This window comes from Nerophis ophidion, linkage group LG15, assembly GCF_033978795.1.
Source record: "Nerophis ophidion isolate RoL-2023_Sa linkage group LG15, RoL_Noph_v1.0, whole genome shotgun sequence".
Classification (NCBI taxonomy): Eukaryota; Metazoa; Chordata; class Actinopteri; order Syngnathiformes; family Syngnathidae; genus Nerophis; species Nerophis ophidion.
The window spans coordinates 40,009,709-40,028,923 of record NC_084625.1 but is presented as its reverse complement, the minus strand read 5'-3'; the positions used below and the strand labels follow the sequence as shown (position 1 = coordinate 40,028,923).

General features: G+C 39.1%; 1 protein-coding gene across 6 annotated transcripts in view; it reads right to left on the bottom strand.

The window, feature by feature from the left end:
* Window positions 1-19,215, bottom strand: part of LOC133569658 (microtubule-associated protein 4) — a 237,986-nt gene that overhangs the window by 21,296 nt on the left and 197,475 nt on the right. For all 6 annotated transcript variants that reach the window (XM_061922162.1, XM_061922163.1, XM_061922166.1 and 3 more), the window contains 3 exons: window positions 12,472-12,646; window positions 12,202-12,264; window positions 308-630 (listed from right to left, as the gene is read on the bottom strand). In XM_061922162.1, the coding sequence (XP_061778146.1) occupies window positions 308-630; window positions 12,202-12,264; window positions 12,472-12,646 (561 nt within the window). The remainder of the gene's footprint in view (window positions 1-307; window positions 631-12,201; window positions 12,265-12,471; window positions 12,647-19,215) is intronic.

Here is a 19,215-nt window from a genome sequence, read left to right as displayed (position 1 = left end):
TGTGCTGCTGCATCTAGTGACCAAACAAAAATGTTACTGCTAAATCTATGTGCATTTAAAGCACACATTTTTATTTAAAAATAAGGGAAACTTTCCGGAAAATGAGAGACAAATTAGGTCAAATAATGCAAAGTAAATGCACACAAATATATTACAAGAAGAAAGAAGAAAATATCTCTTACTTATAAAATACAATTATATATGTTACAATTTGTAATTACTGGAATTATTTATTTGGCTGAAATAATAACGCTTGGAATAAATCATAGGTTAAGTTTGTAATCATCAGATTAGTGTGTCAACTAACCTTTCCACCGCCTGGTTGGTGCTTCATGTTGTCTGTCGAGCCGATCTTAGAGCGAACGTTCTTGATGTCAGGCGCTGATGAAGTTCCAAGACGAGCCGTAGTCCTGGAGGAGCTGCCGGTGCTGGTAGCTGCTGCTGCTGCTGCTGAAGATGTGGTCCTTGGAACACGAGGTACTGCTGGCTTCTTCTCTGGTACTGCAGTGGTGGAAGGTAAGCTGGCTTTGGTGGCTGCGGCTCGTGCGCGAGAGGCGGCGGTCGCAGTGGAACTGGACGTCCGAGTTGTTGTGGTGGTGGTAGTGGTGGTCTTAGGTTTGGTGGAATCAGCTACCAAGTGTGAGGAAAGTAAGCAGAATAGAAGGTCTCAGGATGTTGAAACAATATCATATTAGTGGAATATGAAAATACTCAACATGCAAAGAATACCGTCTAATAATCAATACAATGATACTAACGTGTGCATGTTTTGATGAATGCTCCTCCACATTGCAACTTTAAAAAAAATCTTTGATACGATTAGGTTTTAAGACACGGTAAAGAATCTGGGTGTTATCTTTGACCCAACTCTCTCCTTTGAGTCACACATTAAAAGCGTTACTAAAACGGCCTTCTTTCATCTCCGTAATATCGCTAAAATTCGCTCCATTCTGTCCACTAAAGACGCCGAGATCATTATCCATGCGTTTGTTACGTCTCGTCTCGACTACTGTAACGTATTATTTTCGGGTCTCCCCATGTCTAGCATTAAAAGATTACAGTTGGTACAAAATGCGGCTGCTAGACTTTTGACAAGAACAAGAAAGTTTGATCACATTACTCCTGTACTGGCTCACCTGCACTGGCTTCCTGTGCACTTAAGATGTGACTTTAAGGTTTTACTACTTACGTATAAAATACTACACGGTCTAGCTCCATCTTATCTTGCCGATTGTATTGTACCATATGTCCCGGCAAGAAATCTGCGTTTAAAGGACTACGGCTTATTAGTGATTCCCAAAGCCCAAAAAAAGTCTGTGGGCTATAGAGCGTTTTCATTTCGGGCTCCAGTACGCTGGAATGCCCTCCCGGTAAAAGTTCGAGATGCCACCTCTGTAGAAGCATTTAAGTCTCACCTTAAAACTCATTTGTATACTCTAGCCTTTAAATAGACTCCCTTTTTAGACCAGTTGATCTGCCGTTTCTTTTCTTTTTCTCCTATGTCCCACTCTCCCTTGTGGAGGGGGTCCGGTCCGATCCGGTGGCCATGTACTGCTTGCCTGTGTATCGGCTGGGGACATCTCTGCACTGCGTATCCGCCTCCGCTTGGGATGTTTTCCTGCTGGCTCCGCTGTGAACGGGACTCTCGCTGCTGTGTTGGATCCACTTTGGACTGGACGCTTGCGACTGTGTTGGACCCATTATGGATTGAACTTTCACAGTATCATGTTAGACCCGCTCGACATCCATTGCTTTCCTCCTCTCCAAGGTTGTCATAGTCATCATTGTCACCGACGTCCCACTGGGTCATTATTGTCACCGATGTCCCACTGGGTGTGAGTTTTCCTTGCCCTTATGTGGGCCTACCGAGGATGTTGTAGTGGTTTTTGCAGCCCTTTGAGACACTAGTGATTTAGGGCTATATAAGTAAACATTGATTGATTGATTGAAGATCTTTGCGTATTGACCAATACCGATTTTGACATCCGATAGGATCCCGGCACAAATCATAGTACATACTTATATTATTTTGTAGTGTGGAATGTTAAAAAAGGTTTAATCAAGTAAAATACAGTATTTTCCGGGCTATAAGCCACTACTTTTTTTCATATGCTTTGAAGCCTGCATCTTATAAACAGTAAGGCTAATTGATGGATTTTTCTTCACTAACGGCGATAATGTTTTGAAAAGGTGTGTTATTGTTTGTGCTTTGATGCCATATTTTGGACCAGCTCGCACACGGCAGGTGCTGCGAGTTGAACATCTACAGCAAGGGTCGCCAACCTTTTTGAAACCAAGAGCTACTTCTTGGGTACTGATTAATGCAAAGGGCTACCAGTTTGATACACACTTAAATAAATTACCAGAAATAGCCAATTTGCTCAATTTACCTTTAATAAATAAATGTATGTATTAAAAAAAAAGGGTATTTCTGTCTGTCATTCCGTCGTATATTTTTTTTCCTTTTACGGAAGGTTTTTTGTAGAGAATGAAAGGATGAAAAAACACTTAATTTAACGGTTTAAAAGAGGAGAAAACACACAAAAAAAGAAAATTTAATTTTGAAACATAGTTTATCTTCAATTTCGACTCTTTAAAATTCAAAATTCTACCGAAAAAAGTGGAGAAAAACTTGCTAATTCGAATCTTTCTGAAAAAATAAAAAAAAATATTTATGGAACATCATTAGTAATTTTTCCTGATTGAGATTAATTTTAGAATTTTGATGACATGTTTTAAATAGGTTAAAATCCAATCTGCATTTTGTTAAAATATATAACAAATTGGGCCAAGCTATATTTCTAAAAAAGACAAATCATTATTTCTTCTAGATTTTCCACAACAAATTTTTTTTAAAGAAATTCAAAAGACTTTGAAATAAGATTTAAATTTGATTCTACAGGTTTTCTAGATTTGCCAGAATATTTTTTTTGAATTTTAATCATAATAAGTTAGAAGAAATATTTCACATATATTCTTCATCGAAAAAACAGAACCTAAAATGAAGAATTAAATTAAAATGTATTTATTATTCTTTACAATAAAAAATGAAAAACACTTGAACATTGACTTAAATTGTCAAGAAAAAGAGGAAGGAATTTAAAAGGTAAAAAGGTAAATGTGTTAAAAAATCTTAAAATTATTTTAAGGTTGTATTTTTTCTCTAAAATTGTCTTTCTGAAAGTTTTAAGAAGCAAAGTAAAACAATGTTTTAAATTTATTTAAACAAGTGAAGACCAAGTCTTTAAAATATTTTCTTGGATTTTCAAATTCTATTTGAGTTTTGTTTCTCTTAGAATTAAAAATGTTGAGCAAAGCGAGACCAGCTTGCGAGTAAATAAATACAATTTTAAAAATAGAGGCAGCTCACTGGTAAGTGCTGCTATTTGAAGTACTTTTAGAACAGGCCAGCAGGCTACTCATCTGGTCCTTACGGGCGACCTGGGGCCTGCGGGCACGGTGTTGGTGACCCCTGATCTACAGTATTTAATTCTGTTTAGTGCCTTGAACTGGAATTACAAGTGCCGTTCCATCTTCATTCATACATCTTCTACCAGTATGTTTTTTTTTTGTCATCACTAAACAACATTTTTATGTTTAACAATATAACTAAAACTATTCCTACTTACCAATACTAAACCACCGCATGGTTGACAGTAGTTTTTTTATATATGTATTGTAATGTATTGAAGCTGGTGTTGTTAACATTGGCTAATATGCTAACACGTTTACGAGTGTCTGCGTTAGTATTATTGACTTACATCCATCCATCAATTTTCTACCGCTTATTCCCTTTCGGGGTCACGGGGGCGCTGGCGCCTATCTCAGCTACAATCGGGCGGAAAGCAGGGTACACCCTGGACAAGTCGCCACCAATGGCATTAAAAAAAAAAATTGTTTCACGTTCACAAATTCCCCAGCAAATTCACCAAAACATCACTGTGGAGTTATTGACTCTGTTTAGCTGATTGAAGAGCTAGTTTTCACAGTTAAGTTAAAGTACCAATGATAGTCACACACACACTAGGTGTGATGAAATTTGTCCTCTGCATTTGACCCATCCCCTTGATCACCCCCTGGAAGGTGAGGGGAGCAGTGGGCAGCAGCAGTGCCGCGCCCGGGAATACTTTTTGGTGTTTTAACCCCCAATTCCAACCCTTTTATTAGTACAAACCCCGTTTCTATATGAGTTGGGAAATTGTGTTAGATGTAAAAATAAACAGAATACAATGATTTGCAAATAATTTTCAACCCATATTCAGTTGAATATGCTACAAAGACAACATAGTTGATGTTCAAACTGATAAACATTTTTTTTTTTTTTTTGCAAAAAATCATTCACTTTATTTGATGCCAGCAACACGTGACAAAGAAGTTGGTAAAATGTGGCAATAAATACTAATAATGTTGAAGAATTCTCATCAAACACTTATTTGGAACATCCCACAGGTGTGCAGGCTAATTGGGAACAGGTGCGTGCCATGATTAGGCATAAAAGCAGCTTTCGTGAAATGCTCAGTCATTCACAAACAAGGATTGGGAAACGGTCACCACTTTGTGAACAAATGCGTGAGCAAATAGTCAGTTTAAGAACAACATTTCTCAATGGGCTATTGCAAGAAATACCATCAAAAGGTCCGTAATACCATCAAAAGGTTCAGAGAATCTGGAGAAATCACTGCACGTAAGCGATGATATAACGGACCTTCGTTCCCTCAGGCGGTACTGCACCAAAGAGTGACATCAGTGTGTAAAGGACATCACCACATGGGCTTAGGAACACTTCAGAAAACCACTGTCAGTAACTATAGTTTGTCGCTACATCTGTAAGTGCAAGTTAAAACTACAATGCAAAGCCAAAGAAATTTATCAACGACACCCAAAATCGCCGCCGGCTTCGCTGGGCCCGAACTCAGCTAAGATGGACAGATGCAAAGTGGAAAAGTGTTTTGTGGTCTGACGAGTCCACATTTCAAATCGTTTTTTGGAAACGGTGAACGTCGTGTCCTCCGGACCAAAGAGGAAAAGAACCATCAGGACTGTTCTAGGTATAAAGTTCAAAAGCCAGCATCTGTGATGGTATGGGGGTGTATTAGTGCCCAAGGCATGGGTAACTTACACATCTGTGAAGGCACCATTAATGCTGAATGGTCCATACAGGTTTTGGAGCAACATATGTTGACATCCAAGCAACGATATCATGGAAACCCCTGCTTATTTCAGCAAGACAATGCCAAATCACGTGTTACAACAGTGTGGCTTCATAGTAAAAGAGTACGGGTACTAGACTGGCTTGCCTGTAGTCCAGACCTGTCTCCCGTAAATAACCACAACCGAGACCCCAGACTGTTGAACAACTTAAGCTGTACATAAAACAAGAATGGGAAGGAACTCCACCTGAAAAGCTTCAAAAATGTGTCTCCTTCGTTCCTAAAGGTTTATTGAGTGTTGTTAAAAGAAAAGGGGATGAAACACAGTGGTGAACATGCCCTTTCCCAACTACTTTGGCACATGTTGCAGCCATGAAATTCTAAGTTAATTATTATTTGCAAAAAAAAAAAAAAACAAGTTTATGAGTTTGTACATCAAATATGTTGTCTTTGTAGTGCATTCAACTGAATATGGGTTGAAAAGGATTCGCAAATCATTGTATTCCGTTTCTATTTACATCTAACACAATTTCCCAACTCATATGCAAATGGGGTTTGTAGATTGCACAGTTCAGTACATATTCCGTACAATTGACAACTGAATGGTAACACCCGAATAAGTTTTTCGACTTGTTTAAGTCGGGGTCCACGTTAATCAATTCATGGTAAAGTGCCAAGCAGGGCGGTAGGTAATGGGTCCCATTTTTATAGTCTTTGGTATGACTCGGGCTTGGTAGTGTGTCCATGAGGATAACTTATATACTTTTTTTAATCAGCGGTACGGAAACCATTAAGTTATTTAAATAAACATTTACAAAATATTTCTGTGTGAAAAACTCATTTCACAACTTATATATCTACGACTTATAGTTAAGATCATGACGCAGTAAGTCGAACAATGCGGACACATTTGTTACTGGATACTTTCCAATACGCTTCTGCCTTGGAGACTTTGTATGTGTGATAATATGCAACGATACTTGTTTATATTGACAAATGTGTAGTTTTAGACTGCAATATTATTCAATAAAGGACACTTGTTGTGTATGTTTAGCCTGTGTGTTATTGTGTGCTTAGCTGTTGGGTAGCTGCTAGCTTCTAGTATTCTCGTGTTTACTTTTTGTAAATAACTTGACCAAAATACAAGAAAAGACCAATCCTGTGTGCTTATTGGAGGACATTTAGATGTTGAGGTGGCGACTTGTCCAGGGTGTACCCCGCCTTCCGCCCGATTGTAGCTGAGATAGGCGACAGCGCCCCCCGCGACCCCGAAAGGGAATAAGCAGTAGAAAATGGATGGATGGATTTAGATGTGAACTGGCGGTCCAGCGTTTTACACTGCTTGTATCGGACATTTCAGATGTGAGTTGATATCAAACAATATTTGTTTTTTGCTGACATCCGACATAATTATCAGAAAATGCCAGCAGGTTCATGCACATGTATTTCCTTTGTGTTAGTGACTGTGCATATACAGTCAATAATAGGGCAGTTATGCTGAGCGTGTCCTGCTGATAATCCGTCCTGGGAAACTTTGCACGTCTCCAGCTTCGGCTAAGACGTGTTTAATGGAGGAAATCCTCGCTTTGGCTCCGCATCGTTCAAGTTTTATTTCCCTGACTGTAAGAATCCATGCAGATTAGACAAACGAGGACTGTATCAGCAGGAGCTGTGAACTGCTGTCAGCAGGACAGTAATCCTTTGCTTGCAGTGTTGAGGTTTTAACTTGGAGCAACAAACTCTTTTTAACCCTTCTTTTACTCTCTGAGCCTTCCAGCATTGTCATGGGTGGACCGTGTGTGTGTGTGTGTGTGTGTGTGTTTTCATGCTACGATTCCTTATTACAGTTCATATATTGCTATGACGGCAACTTATCTGTCTGTAGTCCCTGAGACATCGGAGGAAAGAACTGCACGGGCTAAAATTTATGCAAAGTATGAAAGCGGGAGAAAGTTCTAGGTCAGACTATTTCTGGAAACACAATAGTACCTTGGTTTTTGTACGCCCCACTTACCATATGATTAAATTTTTCATGGTAGATTTTACCCCCTTTTTCCTCAATTATTGCACAACCAATTATTTCATGTACCAAACATGTCAGTTTGCTTGCATATCGCTCCGTGGAATAGATTGTCCAAACAGATAACATCTTGGCAAGTTAGTTTCTATCAAGGGCGTAGAATTGGGTAGGGACCCTAGGGACACGTCCCTACCAATATCCAGCCGCTACTGTGTAGTCGCTATCAATACAAGCGCTGCCCGTAGAGTTTAGTCAATGATTATGGCACAGAAAGGGTTAAATGTCGGTCTCTGCTAGAAGTCCCGCCTCTAACCTAAATATCGCTCCCTGATTGTTTGCCACTTTCATGCTAACTTACGTGTGATTAGCTGTCCCCGCTGTCACTCCTCACTGTGGAAAAAACAGTCCCGCCTATCCAGACGTTAGCTCCAAATTAGCACTGCATCTCGTCTTTTCCTCCGCTTTTTTTCCAGGTGAAAGTCAATGCTCAGTCCCCTCTACCATTGTTAACCCTCCCCGTAGGTGAAAGTTAACCTTAAACATGTGAATTGAACTACTTTAGTCCGTTTTTTAACATCGTAAAAACATCAGCTGTCTTTTTCTACGGACTGCAACAGTCTGTTGTCATGGATACATGACAACAACTTCCATTCATACCAGTCATACGTGCCTGAGGCGGAGTGATAGCCTGCACTGTGATAAGGCTTTAGAATAGTAGACGTGCTCAATATTTAAACCACGGTTAACAGCCAATCAGATCGCCGGATTTCACCTTTCCGTTTTATTTTTTTAATTTTTTTTTAGTTTCATGTATTATATTTACAGTACAAAAGCAGCAATAGAAAGAAGTAAATGAAGGGAAACTTTGTTAGTGATTTAAACACAAGTTGGGGACAAGATTATTACAGTTCATTTATGTTTATTTACATTGTTTATATTGTATTGCATGAATGTATTTCTGATGTTGTTGATGTTAATTGACAGTACGATGCACAGTTGCACTACAGCCCTACACTAAAGAGTAAAGATGAGATCTCTTCCAGGTTGTCTCCTTTGCTTGCATTTTAGTTGCTTTACCCTATAACATCTGCATGACGTGAAATTATGATTGCTAATGTAAAAAAAAAAAAAAAAAGTTAACTTTCAGAGTGCTGCTTTGGAGCACTTTTCTGTCCCCACCAATCTCAAAATCAAACCTACTCCCTTGGTTTCTGTACTTTTTTTATTAACTGGAAAATTGCTGGGGTTTGTTTTTCTGTTAGTTCACAACATAACTCAAAAAGATATGAGTTGATTTTAAACTTTCAGAAAATGTCAGAAATGGATTTTAAAGAATGATTAGATTTCGCTGATTTATCAGGATCACTGTCTGGACTTTTTTTCTCCAGATTTTATAACTATTTGGAGCTACTGCCTAGCAGATGTATATATATGCTTTCTGAGTACTTTTCTATAGAATGTGTCTTGTGTTCATTCAGTATTTGTAGGCCTGTGGAACAGATACATTTGATTTCCATTGTGTGGAGTTTGCATGTTCTCCCTGTGACTGCGTGGGTTCCCTCCGGGTACTCTGGCTTCCTCCCACCTCCAAAGACATGCACCTGGGGATAGGTTGATTGGCAACACTAAATTGGCCCTAGTGTGTGAATGTGAGTGTGAATGTTGTTTGTCTGTGTTGGCCCTGCGATGAGGTGTACACCGCCCTCTGCCCGAATGCAGCTAAGATAGGCTCCAGCACCCCCCCGTGACCCCAAAAGGGACAAGCGGTAGAAAATGGATGGATGGATGTTTTTTTATAGCAAAAAAAAAATGCTTTGGTTTTTGTACGATTCTGTCTTCAAAGACCTTTCAGAGCAGATTGCTGACAAAAAAAGAGGTACCAATGGTATGCATTAAGCATTTTGCAGAGAGACTTTGGAAAAGCAAAAAAAGCAGGCTTTGCTACATGTATCAAAGCCTGGCGCTCTACCACCTAGCCACCTTCAATAAAGTTAAAAGTCATGTTGCATATTCATTTATACATTTTCAATGATCAATTATACATTTCACATTGTTTATCATTATCATTATACAGTGGGGCAAAAAAGTATTTAGTCAGCCACCGATTGTGCAAGTTCTCCCACTTCAAATGATGACAGAGGTCTGTGATTTTCATCATAGGTACACTTCAACTGTGAGAGACAGAATGTGAAGAAAAACCCCAGGAATTCGCATTGTAGGAATTTTAAATAATTTATTTGTAAATTATGGGGGAAAATAAGTATTTGGTCAACCATTCAAAGCTCTCACTGATGAAATTAAGTTTTGGCTCAAAATCTCACGATACATGGCCACATTCATTCTTTTCTTAACACGGATCAATCGTCCTGTCCCCTTAGCAGAAAAACAGCCCCAAAGCATGATGTTTTCACCCCCATGCTTCACAGTAGATATGGTGTTCCTGGGATGCAACTCAGTATTCTTCTTCCTCCAAACACGACGAGTTGAGTTTATACCTAAATGGATACACGGATGATACAGCAGAGGATTGGGAGAATGTCATGTGGTCAGATGAAACCAAAATAGAACTTTTTGGTATAAACTCAACTTGTCATGTTTGGAGGAAGAAGAATACTGAGTTGCATCCCAAGAACACCACACCTACTGTGAAGCATGGGGGTGGAAACATCATGCTTTGGGGCTGTTTTTCTGCTAAGGGGACAGGACGATTGATCCGTGTTAAGGAAAGAATGAATGGGGCCATGTATCGTGAGATTTTGAGACAAAACCTCCTTCCATCAGTGAAAGCTTTGAATGATTGACCAAATACAAATTTTCCACCATAATTTACAAATAAATTCTTTAAAATTCTTACAATGTGAATTCCTGTTTTTTTTTTTCACATTCTGTCTCTCACAGTTGAAGTGTACCTATGATGAAAATTAACGACCTCTGTCATCATTTTAAATGGGACAACTTGCACAATCGGTGGCTGACTAAATATTTTTTTGCCCCACTGAATATACAGCGCATCCGGAAAGCATTCACAATGCTTCACTTTCTCCACATTTTGTTACGTTAAAGCAGAGTTTCAAAATGGTACACATTCATTTTTGTCCTCAAAATTCACACAAAATACCCCATAATGACATTATGAAATCTTTTTTTTTTTAAACAAAAAAAATTGCACATTTATTGTACATTAGTATTCACAGCCTTTGCTCAATACTTTGTTGATGCACCTTTGGCAGCAATTACAGCCTCAAGTATTTTGGAACACAAGGCCACAAGCTTGGCACACCTATCTTTGGGCAGTTTGGCCCAGTTCTCTTTGCAGCACCTCTCAAACTCCATCAGGTTGGAAGGGAAGCCTACCTGATGGAGCCATTTTCAGTTATCTCCAGAGATTTTCAATCGGATTCGAGTGCGGGCTCTGGCTGGGACAAGGACATTTACAGAGTTGTCCTGAAGCCATTCCTTGAATATCTTGACTTCACGCTTGGGTTGTGCTCTGCCAAGCACTGTCAAATGTGCGCTTTTCCAAATCACGTCCAACCAACTGAATTTACCACAGGTGTGCTCAAATTAGGCTGTAAGAACATCTTAAAGATGATCAATTGAAACATCCATCTTCTTCCGCTTATCCGAGGTCGGGTCGCGGGGGCAGAAGCCTAAGCAGGGAAGCCCAGACTTCCCTCTCCCCAGCCACTTTGTCTAGCTCTTCCCGGGGGATCCCGAGGCATTCCCAGGCCAGCCGCGAGACATAGTCTTCCCAACGTGTCCTGGGTCTTCCCCGTGGCCTCCTATTGGTTGGACGTGCCCTGAACACCTCCCTAGGGAGGCGTTTGGGTGGCATCCTGACCAGATGCCCGAACCACCTCATCTGGCTCCTCTTGATGTGGAGGAGCAGCGGCTTTACTTTGAGCTCCTCTCGGATGGCAGAGCTTCTCACCCTATCTCTAAGGGAGAGCCCTGCCACACGGCGGCGGAAACTCAATTCGGCCGCTTGTACCCGTGATCTTGTCCTTTTGGTCAAGACCCAAAGCTCATGAACATAGTCGAGGATGGGAACGTAGATCGACCGGTAAATTGAGAGATTTGCCTTCCGGCTCAGCTCCTTCTTCACCACAACGGATCGATACAACGTCCGCCATACTGAAGACGCCGCACCGATCCGCCTGTCGATCTCACGATCCACTCTTCCCTCACTCGTGAACAAGACTCCTAGGTACTTGAACTCCTCCACTTGGGGCAGGGTCTCCTCCCCAACCTGGCACTCCACCCTTTTCCGGGCGAGAACCATGTACTCGGACTTGGAGGTGCTGATTCTCATTCCGGTCGCTTCACACTCGGCTGCGAACCGATCCAGTGAGAGTTGAAGATTGAAACATGAGCTCAATTTTGATTAGATTTTGTAAGTTTTGTTTTTTTAATTGTAATCAATTTGCAATGATATCTAAACATTGTCATTATGGGTTATTGTGTGTAAAATGTGGATGACAAACATTTTTTTTTCAATTTTGAAACAAGGCTTTAACAAAGGATGGAAAAAGTGAAGCACTGAATACTTATTGGATGCACTTTAAAGTGTGTTAAATAGTAATATGTGTGGGCGTCTTAAACTAATTAATTTGATTTACATTATTTCTGATGCAAAATAATACTTTGGTTTCCATACAATTCTGTTTGTTGACCTTTCAAAATGAATGACTAACAAAAACCGAGGTATACTGAGTATATTCGAACCTTTATGTATAAATCTGACGATGTGTCAAGTAGGATTTTCTCTACTGCAGTGTAAATTGTGCACACAAATGTTGTTAGTTAGTCCATCCTGGAAACACAATGTTGCAAATCATTAAGAGCCCAACAGGAGTTTTCAGATAATACCTATGATGAGTGTATGTGTAATACTTATTTTTATAAAGTCAGACCCTGTAAGTAACAACCCACTATTATGTATTGTTATGTTTAATCTGTGGACTTTAATATATTTTATTGTACACATCCAACCATCCATTTTCTACAGACGACAAAAAAAGAATGTTATACCTGTGGAAGTTTTTAGAGTGCTGGGCTTCTTCTCCACACCTGATTGGCTGTCGGTCTTCGAGGCTGAAAAAGATCATAACCATAATTGTCTCTTTAAAATGCATCTATTTACCCACACAAACAAACTTGTCTTCTCTTCTGTAAGCTCCACAACTTTGTCAAATTTATACATCACACAGCAAGTGGGGGAAACATGTCAAATCAGCTTTCTAGAAAAATGTCACGCAGGCGTCACATGGCATTATTTGTGTGGAGACATGTCTGCCTTACCCAGCGGCTTTTTGGGGGCGGTAGTGCGAGCTGATGTTGTCATACGCGTTGATGTTGTTGTTCTCGTGGTCGATGTTGTGCCCGTTGTTCCATTTTTGATGGCGGCAGACGAGCCTGCTTGACTTGAGGCAGCAGTACCGGCCTTTGGCACAGGGGGGCGCTTCTCTGCGAGAGTCTGTTGTGATGACACAGAAATTCAGTTATAGGAACACAAAATAAACTTATTTTCAACATTATGAATATGTTTATAATAAATAAATAGACCGACTATAAGGAGTTAATGAAACATAAATCTGATCCGAAATGATTAACAATCATTGTGATGTGACATACAGCTGAATTCTGATCCTAACTGATGAGCAGACAAGATGATGTACTGATAAAAGCAGATAAACTGATACTAACTGATGAACTGACTCAAGGTGATGGACTGATACTAACTATTGGACTGATACTGAATGAATGATACACGATGAAGAACTGATACGAGTAGATGAACTGTACAAGATGATTAAATGATACATACTGACAAACTGATAATAACTGATGTACTGATACAGTATGATAAACTGATACAAGATAAAGAACTGAGAGAAGCTGATCGACTGACACCAACTGATACAAGCCGATGGACGGTTACTTACTATTGGACTGATACTAACTGATACTAAAGAACTGAGAGAAGCTGATCGACTGACACCAACTGATACAAGCCGATGGACGGTTACTTACTATTGGACTGATACTAACTGATACTAAAGAACTGAGAGAAGCTGATCGACTGACACCAACTGATACGAGCCGATGGACGGTTACTTACTATTGGACTGATACTAACTGATACTAAAGTACTGAGAGAAGCTGATCGACTGACACCAACTGATACAAGCCGATGGACGGTTACTTACTATTGGACTGATACTAACTGATACTAAAGAACTGAGAGAAGCTGATCGACTGACACCAACTGATACGAGCCGATGGACAGTTACTTACTATTGGACTGATACTAACTGATACTAAAGAACTGAGAGAAGCTGATCGACTGACACCAACTGATACAAGCCGATGGACGGTTACTTACTATTGGACTGATACTAACTGATACTAAAGAACTGAGAGAAGCTGATCGACTGACACCAACTGATACAAGCCGATGGACGGTTACTTACTATTGGACTGATACTAACTGATACTAAAGAACTGAGAGAAGCTGATCGACTGACACCAACTGATACAAGCCGATGGACGGTTACTTACTATTGGACTGATACTAACTGATACTAAAGAACTGAGAGAAGCTGATCGACTGACACCAACTGATACAAGCCGATGGACGGTTACTTACTATTGGACTGATACTAACTGATACTAAAGAACTGATACAAGCTGGTAACTGGTAAACTGATGCAAGCTGATGGACTGATTAAAACTTATGGACTGATACAAGATTACGACCTGATACAAGCTGATCCACAGATACTACTGGTGGACCAATACAAGCTGACAGACTGATATTGATAAAAAATAAAACATTTTATTTTGTATTTATTTTATTTTAACCTTTAATCCCCCCCCAACCCCCACTTGTTTACCTGTGTCTCAACTATTTTGTAAGGGGCACCGGAAGTTGGTAGACCCGTCAGTGATCCTTATCTGTCCCCCTGTAATGTTTGTCTGATCTTGAATGGGATTGTGTGCTGAAAATTTTGATTTCCCCTCGGGGATTAATAAAGTATGTCTGATTCTGATTCTGATTCCGATATAAGCTGATGAACTGATACTAAAAAATAAATGATGATTAGGGATATCATGGTATGAAAATGTCTTCTCACGGTTACTTTGACCAAAATCATCACGGTTGTCATTAATTTTAAATGTGCTCCAAATTTTCATAAACTATCCATCCATCCATCCATCCATTTTCTATTGCTTATTCCCTTTGGTGCCTATCTTAGCTACAATCGGGCGGAAGGCGGGCTACACCCTGGACAAGTCGCCCACTCATCGCAGGGCCAACACAGATAGACGGACAACATTCACACTCACATTCACACACTAGGGCCAATTAAATGTTGCCAATCAACCTATCCCCAGCTGCATGTCTTTGGAAGTGGGAGGAAGCCGGGGTACCCAGAGGGAACCCACGCAGTCACGGGGACAACATGCAAACTCCACACAGAAAGATCCCGAGCCCGGGATTAAATCCTGACTACTCAGGACCTTTGTATTGTGAGGCAGACGCACTAACCGCTCTGCCACCGTAATTTTAAATATGCTCAAAATGTTCATAAACTACTGATACTGAAATCCTTTAACCAAGTTTTATTTTTAAAACACACAAACATATTCAAAATGTGTATATGTAGTAGAAAATGTAATGTGCATATAAACGCAACACAAGCATTATAAACAGAAACAAAATAATACTATGAATAAATAAAAATAAATGAGAAACTTTCGCAGGATGGAATCTAATGGACATAATACGTTACTGCACTTTTTGTCCATCTAGATAAAAATAGTGTTCATGTATGCGATCTAGTCCTATACATAAGGCTGTATTATTTAAAATAATAATTAAGATTATTTTGATCAATATTGTAATCAGGATTTTTCATCATGTTAGGTAAAACAGTGTTGGGGTGTGAACGCGACGCCATCGTCCATCCATCCATTAATATCTAATAAAAATGTTATAGATAAATGTTATCTAAATGTTTCAAAGAGAAATATTTGTGTTTTTGTTCTTTAATAGTATCAGTGTGTCAAATTTGTATTACATGATGCCTTTATTTGTATTTATACATTATAATAGAGAGGTATTTAAAAAAATATATACAATATATTATATATATTTTATATATAGTACATAATATATATACATGCTGTATCGGGACAGATCCATTGAGGGATTTAGCAGAAGTTTGTCGTATAGGAAATGCTATGTCACAATAATGGTAATTAATGTAATAACCATTGGGGACAACGTGGCATCGTGGTCAGAGTGGCCGTGCCAGCAACCTGAGGGTTCCTGGTTCCATCACCAGCTTCTACCAACCTAGTCATGTCCGCTGTGTGAGCAAGACACTTCACCCTTGCTCCTGATGGGTCGTGGTTAGGGCCTGCCATGGCAGCTCCCGCCATCGGTGAGTGAATGTGTGTGCAGTAGATCGCTCTCAACATTCCACAAATGCTCTTAATACGCGGGAGTAAATATGTTTGAACATAAATTAATATTTAAAATGGACAAACACATTTCAGGCGTAAAACATACTCAGAGAACGTCTTAATCAGGAATTGTCATGGATGCAAAGGATTATGGGTATTTGTTGTGTTACTGTGAGGATCTTCTCCCGAAATGTGTTTGTCATTCTTGTTTGGTGTGGCTTCACAGCGTGGCGCATATTAGTAAGAGTGCTAAAATTGTTTATATCACAACCATTAGTGTACTCTGTATCACCCAGTATGCCTTGCAGTCGTGTGCGTGTGTCTGCGGAAGCCACACACAACATATTGCTGGACTTGCAAGTAAATTTTAGATGTTGTAGAAGGCGTCAAAGGCAAAGGCTTCATAGCACGCCCTAATACTTATTAACTGGGTGACTTCCGGCAGACATACTTGAGAATGTTTACGTCAACTAATGTCTTCTACGTTTTGTGACATGGGTCCAAAATGGCTCTTTGAACGGTAAAAGTTACCGTTCTCTGAACCATGCATATCATATATTTCCAAATGGTTCAACCGCCACCCGCCCGAATTTATTTAAAATCTATTTTTTCGTCACGTCACTAGCCCGACCCGCGGACTCCGCGGATGAGACCGCTCAGTATACTGCTCAGTATGTGCTTTTGCTGCCATCTAGTGCCTACTTTAAAGTATGTGCACTATAAGACGAGTACAACATCAATACAGTATGTGTTTTCCAATTTATTTTTAAATCCTGTTATTATTAGGTTAAAGTTGTAGGAAACATTTAAAAACACTGATAACTAGGGATGGGGATCGAAAACAAGTTATTGCTCAGAACAGGTTCCCAGTGTATCAGTTCCTTGGAATCGCTTGCCATTTTGTCGACCGATTCTGTTAATGAATCTTCTTCTTCTCTTTTTTCAGTAGGTGATGGTTCAAATGTAGTCAGACAAAAGTTGCATGTTTTCCTCCAACATTTTCACCATATTATACAGGTAGAACTCATAAAATGAGAATATCACATAAAAGTACATTTTATGTCAACAATTTGACTTCAAATATGAAACTAATAAGTTAAACATGCAAAGTGACATGTCGGAGCATTTATTTATTATCATTTTGATGACTATGGCTTACAGTTTTTGAAAATCCCACATTTCTTTGCGATTTTCAACTATATCCAAATAAGGCTTGAAATAACTTGCGTTGCATGTTATGAGCCTTTGTCATTTTATTAATTGTACCTTTCAAATGTAAACAAATCTCTGCACAGTATATTGCACGTAGGGATGTAACGATCAAAGGTATAATGATAAACGGGGGTAAAATTCCAGACGATTCGTAATACCGTTTACGTTTTTAATTACAGAAAAAAACGTAATTTAATAATGCATTTTAGGCAACACTGCTTACTTTCTGGAAACTGAAACGCCGCAGTGCATACGCACTAGCGCTGTTAGGCTCGAGAAAACATAGCAGTGACTGCAATGTCCCCTCCGAGTAAACTGAACTGATCGCTTCGTTTACCTTCATTTCACTTGCTTCTACTTCCACTTGGAACACCTCGTCAGTCTTCCAATAACATCAATATTAGTTCTAATGTTTTATCATGTCATCAAATTGAACGCAGGCTCTGTGGTCAGTGAGGCACAAAGATTGTGTATTACATGTCCGAGGTATTACTCCTGTTTATTTTTGTTGGCCAAACTGTTGCACTGAACAACATGGTGTTGTTGAAGAAGAACAAATCTTGTTAATTAGACTTTGTCTTTATTAGCCACACTGCTTTGTGTTTCATATTGATATCAAAAAGTAAACACCATGTTTTTTTTTAACATGTTTTTTTTCATTCCACACAGTTATTTAATTGTACATATTCATGTTACATAGCACATTGTTAACGTGTTATGGTGTGGAGTTAATTCCTAAATGAAACTATGAAACTCTTAATGGCTCTGTCCCGATACAGCATGTACACACACATAGTACATGAAAATGTACACAACTTAAAAAATACCTCTCTATAAAAATGTAAAAATAGAGATAAAGGCATCACGTAATGAGAAGAAACGGACACGTTGATACTATTAATGAACAAAAACACAACTATTTGTCTTTAAATATATAAACAACGTCTATCTATTGCCTTTTAGACATTACAAATTACTTGATGGCATCGCGTTCACACCCCTCATCAACACTCTTTTACCTGAAAATGAATAATCATGATCAATAAATATTGATACAAATAATTTTGAATGTGAGTGTGAATGTTGTCTGTCTATCTGTGTTGGGCCTGCGATGAGGTGGCGAATTGTCCAGGGTGTACCCCGCCTTCCGCCCGATTGTAGCTGAGATAGGCGCCAGCGCCCCCCGCGACCCCGAAAGGGAATAAGCGGTAGAAAAAAGGAAGGAAGGATAATTTTAATTTTAATTTGGGCCATAATCATGCAGTCATATGTATAAGACTTTAATGTTATTTTCATCTACATGGACAAAACGTGCAGTTATGGCTTATCATCATTATGGCCATCAGGTGCCATTTCTAAACATTCCCACATTTATTTTTTATTATTTATGTTATTTTGTTTCTGTCATATTACTTTGTTTATAATGCTTGTGTTGCTTTCATATGCATATTCAATTTGTGCTTGAGGTACATACATACATTTTAAATGTTTTTTTTTTTTAAATAAAAAAACTTTGTAAAAAGATTTCAGTATAAGTAGTTTGTAAAAATGTTGAGCCGATTAAAATGATGATAACCGTGATCATTTTTGTCACAATAACTGTAATTTTTTTTATAACGTAACATCCCTAATTGCATGGTATATTTTGTAGGCAGATGACACAGATTCTTAAAAGATTTTAAAATGTGACATTCTTGTGTAATTTCCACGTTTTATTTTGTTAAAGGCCTACTGAAACCCACTACTACCCACCACGCAGTCTGATAGTTTATATATCAATGATGAAATATTAACATTGCAACACATGCCAATACGGCCTTTTTAGTTTACTAAATTGCAATTTTAAATTTCCCACGAGTTTCTTGTTGAAAACATCGCGGAATGATGACGTGTACGCGTGACGTCACAGACTGCAAGGAAATATTAGCGCTGCACCACTCGCGGCTAAAAGTCATCTGCTTTAACCACATAATTACACAGTATTTTGGACATCTGTGTTGCTGAATCTTTTGCAATTTGTCCATTTAATAATGGAGACTATAAAGAACAATGCTATTGGTAGAAAGCGGTGTATTGCAGCTGTCTTTAGCACCGAGACACAGCCGATGTTTCTTTGTTTGTTGTGAAGCGGAGCGGTCAAGCGAACATGTTTTCTCTACGTCAACCAGCATGTTTTTGGATGGGGAAATTGTGATATATATCTTACCGAAATCATTGGATTATTCGTTGTCCTGCAGCAGCGGCAGCTGTGAGCTTAGCTTCTCTCTGAGACACTTCGTGTTCACCGCAGCCATCCGACCTCGAGGTATGTCTTTACAATCTTTAAAATCTCACTAAAACACTATTAACACAATAAGCAGA